General features: G+C 55.0%; 1 protein-coding gene across 11 annotated transcripts in view; it reads left to right on the top strand.

Annotated features, from left to right (window-relative positions):
* The first annotated feature begins 6,834 nt into the window (after nucleotides 1-6,834).
* Nucleotides 6,835-17,015, top strand: part of DLG1 (discs large MAGUK scaffold protein 1) — a 70,800-nt gene continuing 60,619 nt past the window's right edge. For all 11 annotated transcript variants that reach the window (XM_081329321.1, XM_081329322.1, XM_081329330.1 and 8 more), the window contains exons 1-4: nucleotides 6,835-6,961; nucleotides 7,090-7,221; nucleotides 7,569-7,738; nucleotides 13,766-13,930. In XM_081329321.1, the coding sequence (XP_081185447.1) occupies nucleotides 6,943-6,961; nucleotides 7,090-7,221; nucleotides 7,569-7,738; nucleotides 13,766-13,930 (486 nt within the window). In that variant the 5' untranslated portion in view covers nucleotides 6,835-6,942. The remainder of the gene's footprint in view (nucleotides 6,962-7,089; nucleotides 7,222-7,568; nucleotides 7,739-13,765; nucleotides 13,931-17,015) is intronic.

Here is a 17,015-nt window from a genome sequence, read left to right as displayed (position 1 = left end):
CATTGCTGCACGGCCTGTGAGGAGGGCGATAGATGGGCCTGTGGGGGCCAGGAGGAAAAGGAGACCCCTGCCCCTTCCAGGCTAACCTGTGGTGCAGCTGCCCAGGCCCTTTCTGAAATAAAACACGCACAAGCATTTTGGTCTAATTAAGAGCCTCGTCCTGAAATTGAATGAGCTTGGAGGTCTTTCAGCAGAGCAGGCGGGAATTCGTCCCCTCCCCTCACTGCCCCCCTCGCAGCCGGCACTTCTTGGAGTTGCAACCTCTGCAGGGAATGGCTGTCCTCCCCCCCACACACACAGGTCCTTCCCTCAGCTGCAAGCACCGCGCTCCCCAAGGGTCTCTGCCCCACCAGAGGTGGGGGTGGGGGTGAGAAAGAGCGCAGGGGAGAGGGGGAGATCCGAGGTCCCTCTGCCTTTTCAGGGGGGAAAGCTCCTTTCCTGTCTCTTCTCCAGGAAAAGGGCCTGCAGGAAAGAGCGGCTTGAGAATTCTCTCCCTGCCTGAAGAGGGGGGGATGCTGGCCATGGGTGGGTGGTGGGCTTCTCCCCCTGGCTCACTGCAGTGTGTGTGGGGGGAAGAGGCTATTGCACTGCCCTGGGCCAAATGAACTGTCTCGGTGGGGCCCCCAAGGGGTTCTTGGACAATGGGAGACTGACCCCCCACCCCCCTGCCCTCCCCCCCATGGGCCTGCAGCTGCATGCTGAGCAGACCCCCTCCCCCAGGATTGAGCAGCTCTGTGTGGCAGGAGGGGAGGGGAGGGAAGCGAGGCAGGGGAACTGCAGCTTAGGGGTCCCAGCTGTGTCTGTACCCCCTTCGCTTTCTGGTTGTCTTCTGATAGGGACAGAGGCGGCAGTGGTGGTGCCCTCCCGTGCCGTTGACCCCCGTGTGCTGTTCCCACCTGCTGACCCCTAGCTTGATGGTAAAATACTTGCCTGAGCTGGTGAGTCAGGGTGGTGTGGCTGAAGGATGAAGCCTGGGGGGTGGCCTTCCTGGGTGCAGGATTGCCCTGCCTCCACACACCCCCCCCCCCCCGGGAATGGCTTCTCTCTTTCCAGCTGTGTGGGGAAGACTTCCCTGACTGAAGGTGCAAGGGATTCCAGCTGCTTTGGGAAAGGTCACTTCCTAGCCAGGCTACAACACTGGGTTGCGCCCCAGTCTTGTGTTTTTTCTCCCCTGTTCTTTGGGGTAACAAGCTGCTTGCCAATGCCTGGCAATATTGCATACTGGCTGAGTTCACACATGATGCCTAAGCAGGAAAAGACCCGGCATCTGCGCTCAGTGGACAGGCTAAGACAGACTAATGTTAATCTCCCTTAGACTGGTTTCACTCGGCGCAAATCCTAGCTTTTCCTTTTTTTTTTTATTGAAAAGTTTTAAAATACAATTTTCCTTTAAGAATCCCCCTTCCCCCTCCCTCCTCCCCCCTCCCTACCTCCCCCCCTCCCCCCCTCCCCCCCCCCCCCGCTTCCCAGAGCTAAATACAAGGTATATATATAAAAAGCAATCATAAACAATCATATACTAACAATTATAAACTCTAAAATCCATCACTCTCTAGCTTATATAGGATAAAACAAACCTTAATAATATTGAATATGTATAAAAAGAAACTAAGATAAGAAAAGAAAAAAAAAACGAAAGAAGACTTATTCAAATGCTACATAAAACTTCTTAACCCTGTACTTGTTCTGGATAAAATCAATCCATTTTCTCCATTCCATAATATAGCGTTCTTGCGAATGATCTTTCAAATAGGCCGAAATCTTCGCCATCTCTGCCAGGCCTAGCTTTTCCTTTATGTTCTGCTGGATTGTGAAACCCCAGAAAAAGGGTTAATTGTGAGAATGCGTCTTGTGATGTGCACGTTTCCAGGGTTGTAGTAAATTGGGGGTGGACTCGCGGGCGGGGGGGGGTCTGACCCCACACCCAGATCCCTCTGAATTCTGATTTTTGCTCTAGGCAACCTTGGCTCTTTTATGACTTGTGGACTTCAATATCCAGAGTTCCTGAGCCAGCCATGCTGATTCAGGAATTCTGGGAGTTGAAGTCCACAAGTCATAAAAGAGCCGAGGTTGCCCACCCCTGCTCTAGGCAGAGCTAAGAGGATGAGTGGCATTTAGAATAACAAGTAAATTTAAGATTGTACATTAACTGCTGTAAAGAAGATGGAAAGCCATTTCTTCGTACCCTTTTTTCTATTTTTCTTTTACTTTCTCCCCCCTTTCTTGTGTGCTTAGCTTTCTCTCTGGTTTCTTTTTTTTCCTCATTTTATATTAGTTTATATTAGTTTTTTATTTTCCTTCTTAAACTTTTAATAAAATTACAAAGTTTGTGCACCAGCTACAGCCTTTCCTGGATCATGACTTTCTGTACTCAGTTTATTTTATTTATTTATTTTATTTTAATTCCATTTATATCCCGCCCTTCTCCGAAGACTCAGGGCGGCTTACAAGCTTAGCAGTAGCCTTCATTCTATGCACATGCCTGCTTATTAGGGCTTTTGGCCCCCCCCATGCGGCATTATTACAAAGTCAGCTTAATTGCCCCCAACAATCTGGGTCCTCATTTTACCTACCTCGGAAGGATGGAAGGCTGAGTCAACCTTGAGCCTGGTGGGACTCGAACCTGCACTAATTGCAGGCAGCTGGTGTTACTTAAGGAGGCATTAGCCCACTGCTCCACCAAGGCTCTGGTGCTCAAGCCCTGGTCATCTCTCATCTGGACTACTGCAATGCGCTCTATGTGGTCCTACCCTTGAAATTCATTCGGAAGCTTCGCTGTTGCAGAAGGGAGGCTGCAGCGAGAGCAGTCTCTGGGGCCACCAGGACGGCTCCTGTCATACCCCGGCTCTGCTAACCTCGTTGGCTGCCGGTCTGCTTCGGAGCGCAGCTCCAGAGGGCTTGCTTCTGACCTTTAGAGCCCTCAGTGGCACATAGGTCCAGGCTAGCTGATGCACCACTTCGTCCCGCTAGGACAGACATGTCAAACCCGCGACGCCTCGGAACTTTTCCCCCATTGCCGGCCATGGGGTGGGCGCAGTTTCATCGTGACGTGTCCTGCAGGCCGGCAGTTTGAGCACCCCCTTGCGCTAGGACATGCCTGTGCTGCTTGTGCCAGCAGAGAGGCTTCTACTAGGGATCCCCTCGGTCAGACAACTCCAGGAGAGCCTTCTCTGTCACAGTGCCTGCCCTTTGTGACCCCCACCCTCCAGACTAAGATATGCCCCCCTCTGGCTGGCCTGTGGAGCCCAAGGGAGAATTTTCCCCTCTGGAGGGGGCTGCTGAATTGATGCTGACTCCCCCTCCCCCTCCTCACTCGCTCTCTGCTCCACCTGTCCACTTCAGAGAAGGCCGATTACTGTGAGGGGGAAGGGGTTTGTCAGAACAGTCTCTCTGAAGTATCTCAGTATCTGGGCTGGTTCCAGACAATGCTAGGGCATTTCCTGAGTGATCCACTGAGTGCCCGGCAAACTCTGGCCATAGCTCACGTTCCTGATCTGGTTGCCCCTAGTCCTCCCGGGTAACGGATCCAGAGGTCGCCTTAGTTCATCCAAATGCTTCTGAAATGAACGTGGTGGATCCCAGCAAAACTCCGATCTTCCTCTGGTCACCCACATGATGAGCAGCAGCAGAGCCGCCCTTTCATCCACCTCGGCTGCCCGGAGAGGGGGAGGCAGGCAGGCAACCTGGGGGGGGGCGGGTTGGTAAAGTCTGAATGGAAGTTTTCTTTCCCATTTTTCCTTTGCGTGTCATGATCAGGAGATTCATTCCGGGGGGGGGCGCTTCTGGATGTTTAATGGGAGAAAGATGGGGGCTCCTTGGAGAGGGGGGCTGCTGCTTTCTGCACCTTGCAGGTGCCTCCCCGCCCCTCCCCGCACGAGGCAGCCAGGCTTTTCCTACCGGAGGAAGGGGGGGGATGTCTTGCAGTGAGCTTTCTTCACAGGCAGCAAAGAGGCTCCTGTGCCTTGGAGACTGTGGCTGCCTTGGTCTGGTGCACCCTTGGGGCTGGATTGCTACGCTCTAGGGACTCTGGGGTGCTCCTTGGCTGCAGCTGGGAGGAGCCAACCAGCTGCTGTTCTGAGAAAGGCCTGCCACGACAGGGCAAAGGCTGGATGGGGCATCTCCACATCCCTGGCAGACGGGGGGGGGGGCTCCCACACAAAAGCTGATTGTTCCTGGTGCCTGCGGGGCCCACGTGGCGGAGCTTGGGGCCTCCAAGCCCTGCAGACACCGCCAGATGAATCGGGCTTTGTGAGATGCCAGCAAGCCCATCACGGCTGGGAGGTGCTGTCTCCACCCCCCCCACCCGGAGGTGGCCAGGAGGTCCTCCCTGCCCTCCTGTTCCCTGGATGGCCAGTGCGACAGGGCCAGGAGCTGCCTCCCCCCTCCATCAGCCTGCGGCCTCCAGCACCAGCAGCCTGAGCCCTGGGAGTGTTGCCCCCTTAACTCCCCTCCCTCTGCGGCTGCTCCTTGAAACGCAGCATTTCTCTCGTTCATCCTCAGCCCCAAAGGGCCAAATCTTTTGCGGTGGGAAAAATGCAAGGTGGCAAGAGGGAAGGAGCGTGTTGAGTGCCAGCAAGTACCCAACACAGCCACCGCCTCTGCCACTGCCCAGGAGGAATTCCCCTTCAAGGCAACCGGGAGCAGCACATATGGGGCTTAAGGAAAGGTGGGGACTAGGAGCTTGAGATTGGCTGTTTGCACATCTTCAACGGGGCGGGGGAGCTCCCCTCCCCCCTCCTTCAGGTGATGTTATGATAGTCAATCCTAGCCAAAGGATTCCCCCCACCCCTCCCCCCATGCCCTAAACCTCAGCCCTGACAATTCCCCCAGGTGCATTTCTGTAGCTTGCAGTGCTACCCCACTCCTCTGCCCCCTTCATGAGCCCCCTCCTCCTTTTCCCCTCACCCAGCATAGCTCTTTTTCACCACAGATGCCGCCAGCCCCAGTTTTTGTTTGGGGGGGATTCTTGCATTCTGTCTTCATCTCCACTAGTCCTGAACGGCTGGTTCCCTCGGAATGGGGAGCCACTTCTCTGGCCAGCCACGGAGCCCCTCTTCGCCCCATCCATCCTTCCCAGATACCCCTCCCAGCAGGGAAACCGCTGGGCTCAGCCTGGGTCTTGGCAGGAAGGCCACCCTGAGTTTGCAGAGGCATTTAGGCAAGGTGTGTGGCTGGAGGTAAAGCTCTTTCATGTGATGTATAAAATTAAACTTTATTAAAAAGATAAAATCGCAAAAAAACCATTGGCTGTCTCTGAAGAATACAACACAGCACCGTGGGAAAACTCAGGGGCAGCAATGCCACCTCCAGATGCCTGGCTGCAAGAGGAGCCGTGCAGGTTCTCCCCCCCTCCCCCATGGCCCGAGGAGGTTGGTGGGGCTGGGGCACGTTGTCCTTGCGGTTTCCTCCTGGGAGATGCCTCCAACAGCAGTCACGGTTCTTTGCAAATTTAGAAGAGCCACATTAGTCCACAGTGGCAGCAACTCAGGAACCTGGTAGCAGCTCTTCCAATTGGCAAATTTCATTAAAAGCCATAAACTTTTGTGAGCCGCAGCTTAATACATCAGATGCATGAGAAATTATCCCTTTGTGAAATGTGTTAGTTGGAAAAGCTGCTCCCAGATTCCTCCTGCGCCCTTAGGTAGCCTTCGGTCTCTGGGCCCTGACTGAGCCCGCTTCTTCTGCAGGGAGCAGAGCCTGGGAATCAGCGCTCACAGCTCCCCCCCCTCTCTTAATAGCGAAGGCTGTTGGCCCTGCCAGCCTGTGATTTCTACCCTGCCTTGGATATCTGACTGATCATGTGGAAAAGGCCAACCAGATGGTGTATGGATGACGTGCTCTGGTGGGGCACAGACATTTGCCCCTTCCAGAAGACCCCCCCTCCCCTGGGGCTACAGCCGCAGAGCTTTCCCTTGCTTCCTATTCAGGCAAATGGGGCAGCATCAAAGTGCCAAAACATCTGAGCAAACATTTCCACAGCGGGGGGGGGGGGGGGAAACGAGGCAGCTCTATTTATTTACCGGGGCTGTGGAGGAAAGTCCATCTAAAACCGCCAACTCGCTCGACGAGTTTCTGCGGCTTGGACCGAGCCTCTTCGGGGCCAGAGCCGCGGCTGCGGAGCCAGCCTTTCACGCGTCCCCTGCCCCGCCTCGGTCGCCCGCGCCTTTCGCTACGGGGCTCGAACCGGGCCTGGAAAGCGCGGGGCCCACGCCGGGCTCCCCGTTACCCAAAGGCAGAGCAGAGGCGCCGGGCTGGAAAGCGCCGGCAGGCCCGAGGGCAGCGGGCTCCGTCTGCGGCTCTGCTCCCCCCGGCCCCCCCCACGCCCCCCCTGCACGCGCTCTGCTCCGGCAGGCTCGATGCCCCCCCCCCCGCTTTGGACCATGAAACCTCTGCAGGAAAAGACCCTTCCCCTCCCACGACCCCCCGCTCCCAGGGCCCTCCAAGCGGGCGCCGCCTCCCCCCTCGGGCGCCGGGGGCTCCCGGGTGGTGGTGGGCGCGGAGCAGGGGCAGCCGAGATCCCTCGCGGGCGGGGGGAAGGAGCAGGAGGGGGGGTCGAGGGGCCCTCCGGCGGGGCTGCCCCTAGGACGGGACTCCCGGGCGCGCTCCGCTCAAGACCGCGGTGGGCGGGGCGGGGGTTGGGACGGGCGAGTGGGGGGCGGGCCCAGGCGGCGGCGGTTAACCAATGGGCGGATACCGCGCGCGGGCTCTGCCCGAAACTTTCTGGGCGGAGCCGAGGCCTGGCGCTCACCTGGCCCGCCCCGCCGGGTAGGTAGGGGGCGGGCCGTCCGGCGGGGATTGGCGGCCGGCCGGGAGGCGTGGCCAGGCGCCCGCCTGCGCCGCCATCTTGCCTGAAAAGTTTCGGGCTCCCGGCGCCGCCCGCCCGCCCGCAGCCAGGAGGGTCGCTGGAACAGCCGCGGGGGGGGGGGGGGAGCGGCGCTCGCCATGCCGGTCAGGAGGCAAGGTGGGCCCGGGGGCCGCGGGGCCGGGGGGGGCTGCGCCGTGCCTCTGGGCGCGTGCAGAGGGCGGCGGCGGGAGGAAAGGCTCCGGCTCGGTTCCGACGGTCCTCTCCCCCCCCTCCCCGGCCCGCAGACACGCAGCGCGCCCTGCGGCTCCTGGAGGACTACCGCGCCCAGCTGAGCCCGCGGGAGGACCGGCAGCTGCGCAGCTCGGTGGAGCGGGTCATCGGCATCTTCCGCAGCAGCCTCTTCCAGGCCCTGCTCGGTAGGCGGGGGCCCCGGGCGGGTGGAGGAGGAGGAGGAGGAGGAGCGGCTCGCGGGACCCCCCCCCCTCCCTCCCTCCCTCCCGCCTCCCGCTCCGCCGCCGAAGCCCCCTTGCCAGGCGGGGGGCGCGGGGCCCGCGTCGGTCGGGGGCGGCCTCTGTTCCCCCGGCCCTCCCCGGCCGCAGCCCCCTTCCCCGGCGCCCCGGGAGGCGGTGGCGTGGCGGGTCCCCGGGAGCGGCGTCCTCCCTCCGCGGAAGGGCCGGGGGGGGCAGGAGAGGCCCCGGAGGAAGGCCGGGCGGGGGCGGGGAGAGTTCCTCCCGAACAGCCGGCGCCCCTTCCTGCCCTCCAGACATCCAGGAGTTCTACGAGGCGGCCCTCCTGGAGAGCCCCCAAAGCGCGGAGCCTCCTCCGAAGCCGGCTGAAGCTGCCCAGCCCGGGAGCGCCTGGGACGTCCCCCGCCCGCCCAGCACCGGCCCGACCTCGGAGACCTCGCCCAGTAGCCGGACTGCCGACACCCAGGTGGGTGCAACTCCGGCCTCCTTGGGAGAGCGGCGCCTCCTGGGGATGGCAAATGGGCCGCTGGGGGAAGGACCGGCCCCGCCCTCCACTGGGGGGGCTGGCCTCTCGGAGAAGGGCCTATTTTGCCTTGCCTGCCTCTCTGTCCGGGTAGCTCGGCCGAAAAGACTTCGCTTTGCTGTGCAACACTTGCAAACAAGCCTTAGAGTAACGATCATCATCTACTCCAGAATCACCTTTGCAAATTGCACCTAAGTTATAGTTTCCCCAAACAGCCGTGTAAAAAAAGATGTATCAGATTGGAAGCTCTGGGGTGCAGGTGCCCCTTGGAAGAAGGGGTGCTCGGGATGGGGCTGCTGGTAGGGCAGCTTGAGCTCTGCCAGAAATGCCCCCTGCTTTGGGTTACTCTGTCATAGTGGGCACACGGGCTGTGGACTGGGGGGCGGGGTTCTATTAAGAGTCCTTGCATTGGTCTGGGGGAGGGGAAGGAGATGTGGGGGGGGGGCAGAGGAAATCACCCGCCCCGCCGAAATACGAAATATGTTGCTAGCCAGCGGCAGTCACTTCTGAGGGCAGAGAGGCCCTTGCTGTGCCCCCCCTTCCAAAGAAACCCTCCTTTGGTTGGCCACCTGAGAGGAGACCCCCACTGCCAGGCCAGGCTCCCCCCAAAGGGCCCGGGTGGTGGGATATATTCATTTGGCTTCTTCGTCCTGCCTTTGGATGCTGCCTTCTGCCTCCAAACGCCCCACCGCGCTGAACTGCCGGCGGCCTGGCCTTGGGCAGGACTAGTGTGCGCATGGAGGAGCAGTGGGGAGGCCCGACGGTTTTGAAATGCCCATTGAGAGAAATGTAGCTGGTCCTCATTGGATTTCTTTTGTTGGACTAGGAGAACCAAAGGATGGTTCTTTGGGATGTGCCCTTTCACCACTGCACGTTTGGGGAGAAATGCCAGTCCACCCACCTACCTACCTGTGCGTGATTTAAATGAGCTTTTGAACAGTTTCCTTGTGCGCTGGCACGGATCATGGTTAGCGATAGGAAAGCATTTTCCTCAAGCCCAAGCTGAATTCTACAAACTTCGTTTGCTTTAATTGTTATGGACAGAGAGGATGGAAAAACTTTCTCCCACTGAAAACACGGAAACCCACAGCAGAATAGTGTAAATTTTGTTCTTTTTGGCAAAGTTAACGGTTTTTGTTCAGCCAGCCTTTGAGCAGGGATGCAAGGAAGTTATTGTTACTTAAAGCTCAGGAAGAGGGAGATGGGTCCTCGGTGTTCTGGCGAGGAATCCTTGGAACTGGAGGCTCTTTCAACCTGACAGGAGGGAAGTTCAGAAGTCACATTAGGAAGTAAGACTTCGCAGGATGCTGGAAGCTTAGAACCAACTTCCATTGGAAGTAGCGGATCAGTCGTCAGTAACCGACTTTCCAGCTGCTTGGGAGAAGCACGTGTCCATCATCTGACAAAATTTAAAAAAAAGAACCTTAAGCGCAGACTCGATGGACCACTAGGCCTTTCTCTGCCATCAGTTCTCTGTGGGGTTTCTGCCCCCCCCATTTCTGTGTTTCTGATATTCTGGCAAGAATAGGCTGCCCTTGGGGCTGAATCCTCTGGAATACCATGAAATGCTTCTGGTAGGGATTAACTTCTGACAAATTGCCAGACCATCCCAAACTTGACAACATTCCCCACAATGTTCTCTTGCTGATAAGGCAAATTCTTATACGCCTACCAAAAACACATTTTTCATATTTCCAATTTCTCTGATTACAGCATAGTTCTCTTACTGTTCACGTCCCTTTTGACATCGTAAGGTTCAAGGCACGTCCCTTTTCTGTATGCGGATACGTGCATACAAAAATGCACAATCAAAATAAGGTGCATTATTTTGGGGGACTTTTAAGTCTGGTTACAGTAACACAACGCCTCTCCTAGCTATCCACAGCTGCTAAATGCTATTTAAGAGCGAAGGGATGGAAATTTCAAGGGGGGGATGAATTGAGACTTCCAGCTGTCCACCCCTCCTGTTAGCCATGGGGAGGGGGGGGGGAGGATTGTTCTTCGCTGTCCATGGCCTGTGATTCTTCCTCCTCTGGGTGATGCTGAAAAAAGCCTCCATCCCGGGCAAGGGGGGCCAGGTGTGAGCTCTTTGGAGCCCAGAAAGTCTCTTGATCTCCCTCCATTCTGTGTCTTGTCTTGGGGTTCTGATCTTCTGCACCCCTTTTCTGGAGCCTGTTTGGTATGCACAGCCCTATTTTGTGCAAAAACCTTGCCGCCTGAAGGAATTGGCCTAGTGGCTTGGTGGCCAGTCTCTCTCTGTAACTCCTCAGATTCTTTTTTCACAACCCACTAAATATCTTTCTTGTTTACAGTGATTTTGTACGATGACTATATGTTCTCCACTCATTGCAGTGGCAGATGTCTTCTCCTTAATTTTCTGACACTAAAGGTAGACTGAGGGGCCCTTCTCCATCTCTTCCTGGCTCCTAGAAGATTCTGAACTGGCGAGTCGGGCAGGCGATGCTGCGGGCACAGTTGCCTTCCGGTTCCTTGGAGCCTCTGTAGCTTGCAAAGGAAGACTCTGCAAAGCCCCCTCCGCCTCTTTCTGCACTGGGGGGGGGGTTGATCCCACTCGGATCTCCAGGGGATTCTACGTTTCTCCCTCCTGATTGCCCATTGGCAGCGCTGCCTCCTTTCTGGACTGGGTGCCAATTTGTCCCAGAATTCCTTGGGGTCTTCCTCTATTACGTCTTTGCCTCATATTTACTGAGCATCTGTTAGTTCTGTGTTTATGATTTTTTTGCTTTGGCTGTATATTTTTGTGTATCATTGCTGTGCCATTTTTTCATATAGATATAACACATCATGTATTTTTCGAGTTAGTGAGCCATTAGAATTTATTTGTGCATTCATTCATCCTGGACATATTTCACTTTGGCAATTTCATGTTTTCCTTGAGAGGGAAGATTCTCTGTGCCCTCTTTGGAAGCGTGGGTCCGACCACTTGCAAAGGAACATGGGGGAGTGTGAGTGGGGCACCCCCAAGCCAGCCTCTGAGGAATGGGACAATAAGGTGGGTCTGTTTAGGGTGTAAGTTTGACTATGTCTACAAATGCAGGTAGCCCTGTGCTTAGGACCATCTGCTTACTGAAGGGCGTTGGGAAAAGAGATTTGCAGCTGGTCTTCAGACTTAGCGACTGTTGGCGGCTTCTCTGCGGCCCCTTGGCAACCAGCAGGGTGGTTATCCCTGGGTGGCTGCCCTTTGCCACCTTCCCCACTGACAGGAAAGGTCAGTGGGGTAAACTGCACATGTTTAATGACTGTAATTCACTTAAGGACCACGGCAAAAAGGTGGTAGAATCGAGTGTGACTCACTGCCCACCTTGCTCAGCAACGGGGCTTCCGCATCAGTGGAGGACCTTCCCTGCCTAGAAGGTGGGTCCTTTTCTCCTGAAAGGGCAGATGGGACAAGGGCCCACCTAGGGGGTCTAAAGAAAGCAGATTGTGTTTGTGTGTGTGTGTGTGTGTGTGTGTGAGCTCTTTCAGCTATGAGAGCAGTTAAGCAGCGTTCCCCTCCCCCCTCCCAGGCTGTTCTTTGCAGGCAGTTTAGTGGATTCCTATGCCACTGAGTGGGAAGGATCGGGTCAGAGATCCCTTTGCAGACAAGGGAAAATCATGTGTAACCTTCTGTTTCTGCGGGGACGGACACACACACACACACACACACCCTGGCCCTTTGTTATCTGGAAACGAAAGCTGAGTCTGCCATAGATGTAGACTAACAGAATAAATAACTAAGAACTCGATCGCTAAAACTCTGGTTGGGTTTCACGAGCCTGGCATTTGTGGGGAAGCGCTGGCATCAGGAGGGCCTGGCAGCACTGGGGCCTGAATCCATCCGGATTGACCAGTGGGGGAAAAGAGGGGGGGAAGGAGTGGGTTCTATGGGGAGAAGGACTGCCCTGCAAGAGAGGGAGTGAGGATGGGGGTGAGCAAGAGGGGGTTATTTGCAGGGACAAAAAGGTGGGGTCGCAGTTGTTTAGGGAAGGGTGTTACTATAGGCTGGGTCCCCTTTCCTGTTGCCTGTCTTTGCTGACATGTATTCCGCACTTTGTGTAATGTGAGTTATTCCCGGTGTGTGTGTGATGGGGATGTTTGTATGTTTCTGGGCTCATGGTTGTGGCGAGATGGAAGTTCCGATGGGTCATTTAGTGCCAACATAAACAATTTCTTCGTTTGGTAGGTCTGAAATATATTTTTTTTTGATCATCTGAAATAAAATGCCAAGCTCTTGAATATTTCAGATGCTGGCTTCCTTTTTTTTTCTTTTTCTTTTTTTTTTTGCAAGGGTGCGTTTCAGGCACCAGTTTTACAGCTCTTTGTTTCTTTTAATTGCTATCTTGGAGAAAGAAGTCTTGGAGGGAACATTTTTAAAACTATGAGACACAAAGCTATTCGCAAAGACAGTGGCGTTCTTGGTGTGCTTCTGCTGTGTTCCGCTTTGCGGCGGTCGCCCCCCCCCTCCGCTCTCGTGCTTGGCCCCGCCAGGGTCCTGCTCTGTGGAAGGGGAAGTGGCCTCAGAGAGGGCTGGCTTGGGCTTAAGACAGTTCTGCCAATCTCTCTCTGTCCCTCTAATTTGGTACGTTTCCTCAGCAGGACCTCCTGGTTGCTTCCCACAGATGTGAGATGGACGGCTATATAAAATGAATAAATAAACAAGTGAAAGAGGGACCGAGAGGCAAATGGAAATTATGCATTCATTGTTGGTCTCTGAAAGTAAAACCTTGATTTTTACACCTCATTTGAAGAGAAAGTCCGCCTGTTAAAGCCAAATATCTTAAAACTGTATGAAATGTGTATTTTATATAAAATATTTATGGAAAAATTAGCATAGTAGTGGAAAGTGTAGTCTGAACTGATTCCAGAACATGATTATCCTGAATTCAAATTTTGTTTGTAGCTTCCGGAGTCTGCTGAATGGAGGTTTTTAAAATCAAGGCTTTACTGTAAAAGATCTGATGGATTCGTGCAAGAAAGTAAAGGTCTGAGTTTAATCCTGAGTGATTAAGCCTGGGACTTGGGTCCCTCAAAAGGGCTTCATTAATTTAATTTTACTTTTAACTTTTGTAACAGTGCTTTTATAGCCCTGTACACCGCCCTGAGTCCTTCGGGAGAAGGGCGGTATAGAAATTCAATTATAAATTAATTATTAATTAATTAATGAGACAAGAAGGTGAAGGAGCAAAATGGGGGGGGCTTTGAATGTGGGGCGAGCGGGGCCCATTTGCAAGGGTGGGACAGTCTGGCCCACAGGCTCTCTTCGTTTGTGATTCAGAAATTTGTTTATTAAGAGATCGTCGGTTTCTTTTGCATGCCCAGGATAACGTTTTGCACGTCATTCTTGTAGGATGTCATTTCCAAATCAGTCCTACTTGTTTCTCTTGCAAGGCATCTTTTAGCACAGTCTGTCCATGGAGGCAAGCACCTCTGGGTCTCTGGTTCAGAAATTTCCTTCAAATACGTCCAGTGTTAAAATATTTTGCTTTGTTCTGTGCTAGTAAGTTGAGTTTGAATGTTCTCCTACTCCAATTGTCATTTTTTCCGGCTCCTATTGTCCATTCCCTTTAGCTTCCTTTCCTTAGTCTTTGACTTCTGTGGTTTACAGGGTTGGGTGGTTGTTTTTTTACTCCTTTTGAGTGTTTTCTAGAATTTTGGTTACTCCTGATAGGGATAACCACGTTTGGTGCGTCATACTTGACATGCCGTAACAGGTGATGTATAAATATCCGAAGAAGATTTCTGAATTAAGCTGTTTTGAATGCGGGCTTGCAAAAAAGCATGACCCGAATAACATAAAGAAGCGAAAAGCATCGGTCAGGGGTGGCCAGGAAGGCCCACGAAAAGCATCTTGACCTGCCCTGTGGGAGGTTTTGGAGGCCGTGCAGATGCCTCCCCTGCCCTGGGCAGAAGACGCACGTGGCTGTTGATTTCAGTGTGGTTGTAAAAATCGCCTCTCTGTGCACCTTGCAGAAGTTGGGCTCCCAAGATGAAGACTCCTTCCCCTCAGAGCCCAGCAGCGTCCCTCCGGGCCCAGCCATGCCGGCTCTGGAGCTGGTGCACGTGTCCCAGAAGAGTGTCTCGCAGCTGGAGAGCGTCCGTGGTTTCGTGGGCCACTCGCACATTTCGCCAGCCAAGGTGAGAGCGAAGAAGCTGCGGGAACCAGTCGGAGCCCCAGAGGTGGCCGGCGGCCCGTTCGGGTCTGGCCAAAAGTCCTTGGCGGTTGGTGGGAGACTCTGGGCAGCCACAGCCACTGGGACCGTGGCCGGTGGGAAGCAGTGCTGGAGCTGCCTCACACCCAGGTGTCTCGTCTCCTACCTCTCTGATCTTTGCTTCACCGTCAAAGTTTGAAGTTCTGATTTTTAAAAATTAATTGCCCATTTCCTAGTATAGACAGTCCTCAGCCTATGGCCATAACTGAGTCTGTTGGCCGTAAGGGTGGGCACAGTGCCACGTGCCCAGTTTTCATCATGCGACCACGTGGGGCACTGTGACAGCCATAGCTTCAGACATGGGTCATAGGTGTCTTGTGTCAACAATTTTGAATGGTCTCTGAACGAACGGTCATAAATCAAGGACTCGCTGTATCAGCAGAAGAATCCAGTCAATCTGTGAGCCTTAGTGGTGCAAAAAGGCCGGGCCTTGGGGGGGCTTCCGGGATTCTAGGCCGGCTTCTGGCTGTCATGAAAATTGCATCGTCCCTCTTTCTTGGAATCGGGTGGGTATCACGGAGCCTAAAATAATAAAAATCGTTCCTCTTCTCTGCCATGTTTACAGGGCGGTTATTTAGAGGGGGGATGTGGTGGGCTCCCCTCCCTCTCGGCTACTCCCCAAAGGGCTTCCTAAAACAGAGACCCTCCCAGGGGGGAGAAGTGGTGGGTTTTGTAGTTGCGGTGGGCGGCCAGGGAAAGAAAGGGCTGGGAGGCCCAGGGAAGCGCGCAGGCCGAGCGGCCTTCTGGTTCCGGAACAGCTGTGCGCCCGTCGGTTGGCCTTTGGCCGGGCAAGACAGAGCAGCCTGGCTTTGCCGAGACACCGGGAGGTTTTCGCCTACAAGGTCCGTCGATGTGTTTAGTGGGGATAGGTGAATTTTTCGGGAGCTGACAGTTGAGTCGCCTGGAGGACGACGAGGCTTCCTCAGCCGAACGCTTGCAACGGAGAGGGAGATTTGGGAGAGCTGCTTCCCCGCCTCCCTCAACGTCCTCCAAAGGACTTCCACAGCCCCCCCTTCGTAGGACGGCCTGAGCCTGAGGCGTAGCGGAGACCGGACGAGTCTGAGGTCATCTCCAAAGACCCTGGAGGGTTTGGAGGACATGAAATAACAGAAGAGGATTATTTCATGGCCTTAAACGTCTTCTGATGCTCTCTGGCCACCTCAGAAATGCTCCCATCATCTCTCTCCATTTCGGAATATTGAGTTACTGTAAAAAAAAAAAGCTGGACCTCCTGAATAAATCATAAGTATGCAAAGCGGCCACCTGATAGTACTCAGGAAGTTGCTTCGAGGGGCCGCCTGCTCCCCCCCTCGGACACGGGCGAGTCTCCCAGCACGGAGAACACGGCGGTTCGGGGGGGGGGTGGAAGCAGGATTCTGACCAGCCTGGCATTGATGGGGGGGAAGTTGGGGGGAGAGATTCTGAGCGCCACTCGTATACCCCATGAAAGAGAGAATGGCAGCCAATGAGAGCCAGCAGGGACAGTCACGAAGTCCTGCTAGGTAGGCTTATTCTTGCAACTGCGGCTGACCAGCCTTCAGAAGTGGGCACCTGTCGTCCCTCCGGTGCCTGTGCTCGTAAATGGCTCCCCTCCCCCCCCCCAGTGGAAGGTGGCAGGGCCGGTGAGCCCCTGGGGCAGCACCCAGGGAGGACACAGGAGGCTCCAGGTGGGCCTCAGAGGGGGGGGAGCCGGGGATCAAGGAGTTGGCCTGCAGGAGGAGGAGCCGCCCCCCATTGATGGGGGGGAAGGTCAGGGCGGCAGGCGAGAGGGGCAGAAGCAAGGCAGAAGAGCCCCTCCTTGGTTGGGGGGGCTCAGCTCCTGGGGCCTGGCCCCATCAGGGTTTGGGTTGCTGAGGTGTCCCATAGGAAGGGTCGGATTGGGGGGGGGATTCCCCGCTGGATTTGCTTCGTTGCTTGTGGAAGGACTGGATTTTTTTTTTAACCCTCCGTCTCTTCTCCCCTGCCGAGACCCAGAAATCTACCCCACTCTGGGAACCTTTCTGAGTAATCTTCTCTGGTCCTGATCCCGGAGGCAGTTCGGGTAGGATTGAGCCAGAGAGCCCAGGAAACGGGGAGGATAATCCAAAGGTGTCGCTCCAGCCGTTGGACTCGGAATAATAGATCCCAGCGTTAGGTAAAGCCGCTCGCCAGGCAGAGCAGTTTGAGACTGCAGAACTACCAGCCCAGAGAGTCCTCTTCCCTCCTCCCCCCCAATCTCTCTGGGGCATGTTGGATGTTCGGCTTGAACCGGCTTTGCTTTCCGCTCTTCTAGGCTTTATGGGGCTCCGGCTCTTTATGGAAAGCCATGGCAAAGCTGGTCTCCGGCCAGAGTCCGCCCCGGGTTTTGTCCCTCGCCTGTCTCATTGGCTCAAGGTGGACTCGGCCGTCCATCCTTCCGAGGTCGGTAAAAGGAGGACCCAGGTTGTTGGGGCAAATAATGCTGACTCTTGTTAACCGCTCAGACTGAGAGGGGTGTAAAGCACTGCGAGTCGGTGCGTGAGTCTAAGTGCTGTTGCGGTTGCCTTGCCTGCACGCACCTCGGACTTTCACCAGCCAGATCGGGAGCAAAGCCCACGGTGAGCTTTGTGCATCCCTTTAAAAAACACTCACAGCTCCCTGGGCCTCCCTTTGGGAATCCCAGATCTGTGTTCTTTCTGAAAAGGTGGAACGGCCGTGCGTTCAGGGTGGGCTCTCTGTGGGACGATGACATTTGCCGTAACTTCCTAAATACAGCTGTTCTGCCAGCTGCAAATCCACCGTGGGTCACACACCAAGGAATTGATGCTGCTTTTTCCGGCTTCTAGAGTGCTTCTCGGATGCTGTTCTGAATATCCTGCCAAGGGCTAATGGACTTTCTCGGGCACTTAGATTTTAAGACTTCACGTTGTTTGCTTTGTGCAAAAGCGTGACAAACCTTCTCTTCCACCAGGCTTTTGAGCTGAGCTCTGGAAATTTCTAACTTGAAGAATCCAGGAAGGAGTTTCTGCATCCCAAGTCAGTCCTTTTGGGTG

The sequence above is a fragment of the Vipera berus genome (assembly GCF_964194415.1).
Source record: "Vipera berus genome assembly, chromosome: 5".
In the NCBI taxonomy this organism is placed as follows: domain Eukaryota; kingdom Metazoa; phylum Chordata; class Lepidosauria; order Squamata; family Viperidae; genus Vipera; species Vipera berus.
The sequence above is the reverse complement of the archived record's forward strand: the minus strand, read 5'-3'. Positions and strand labels throughout refer to the sequence as shown.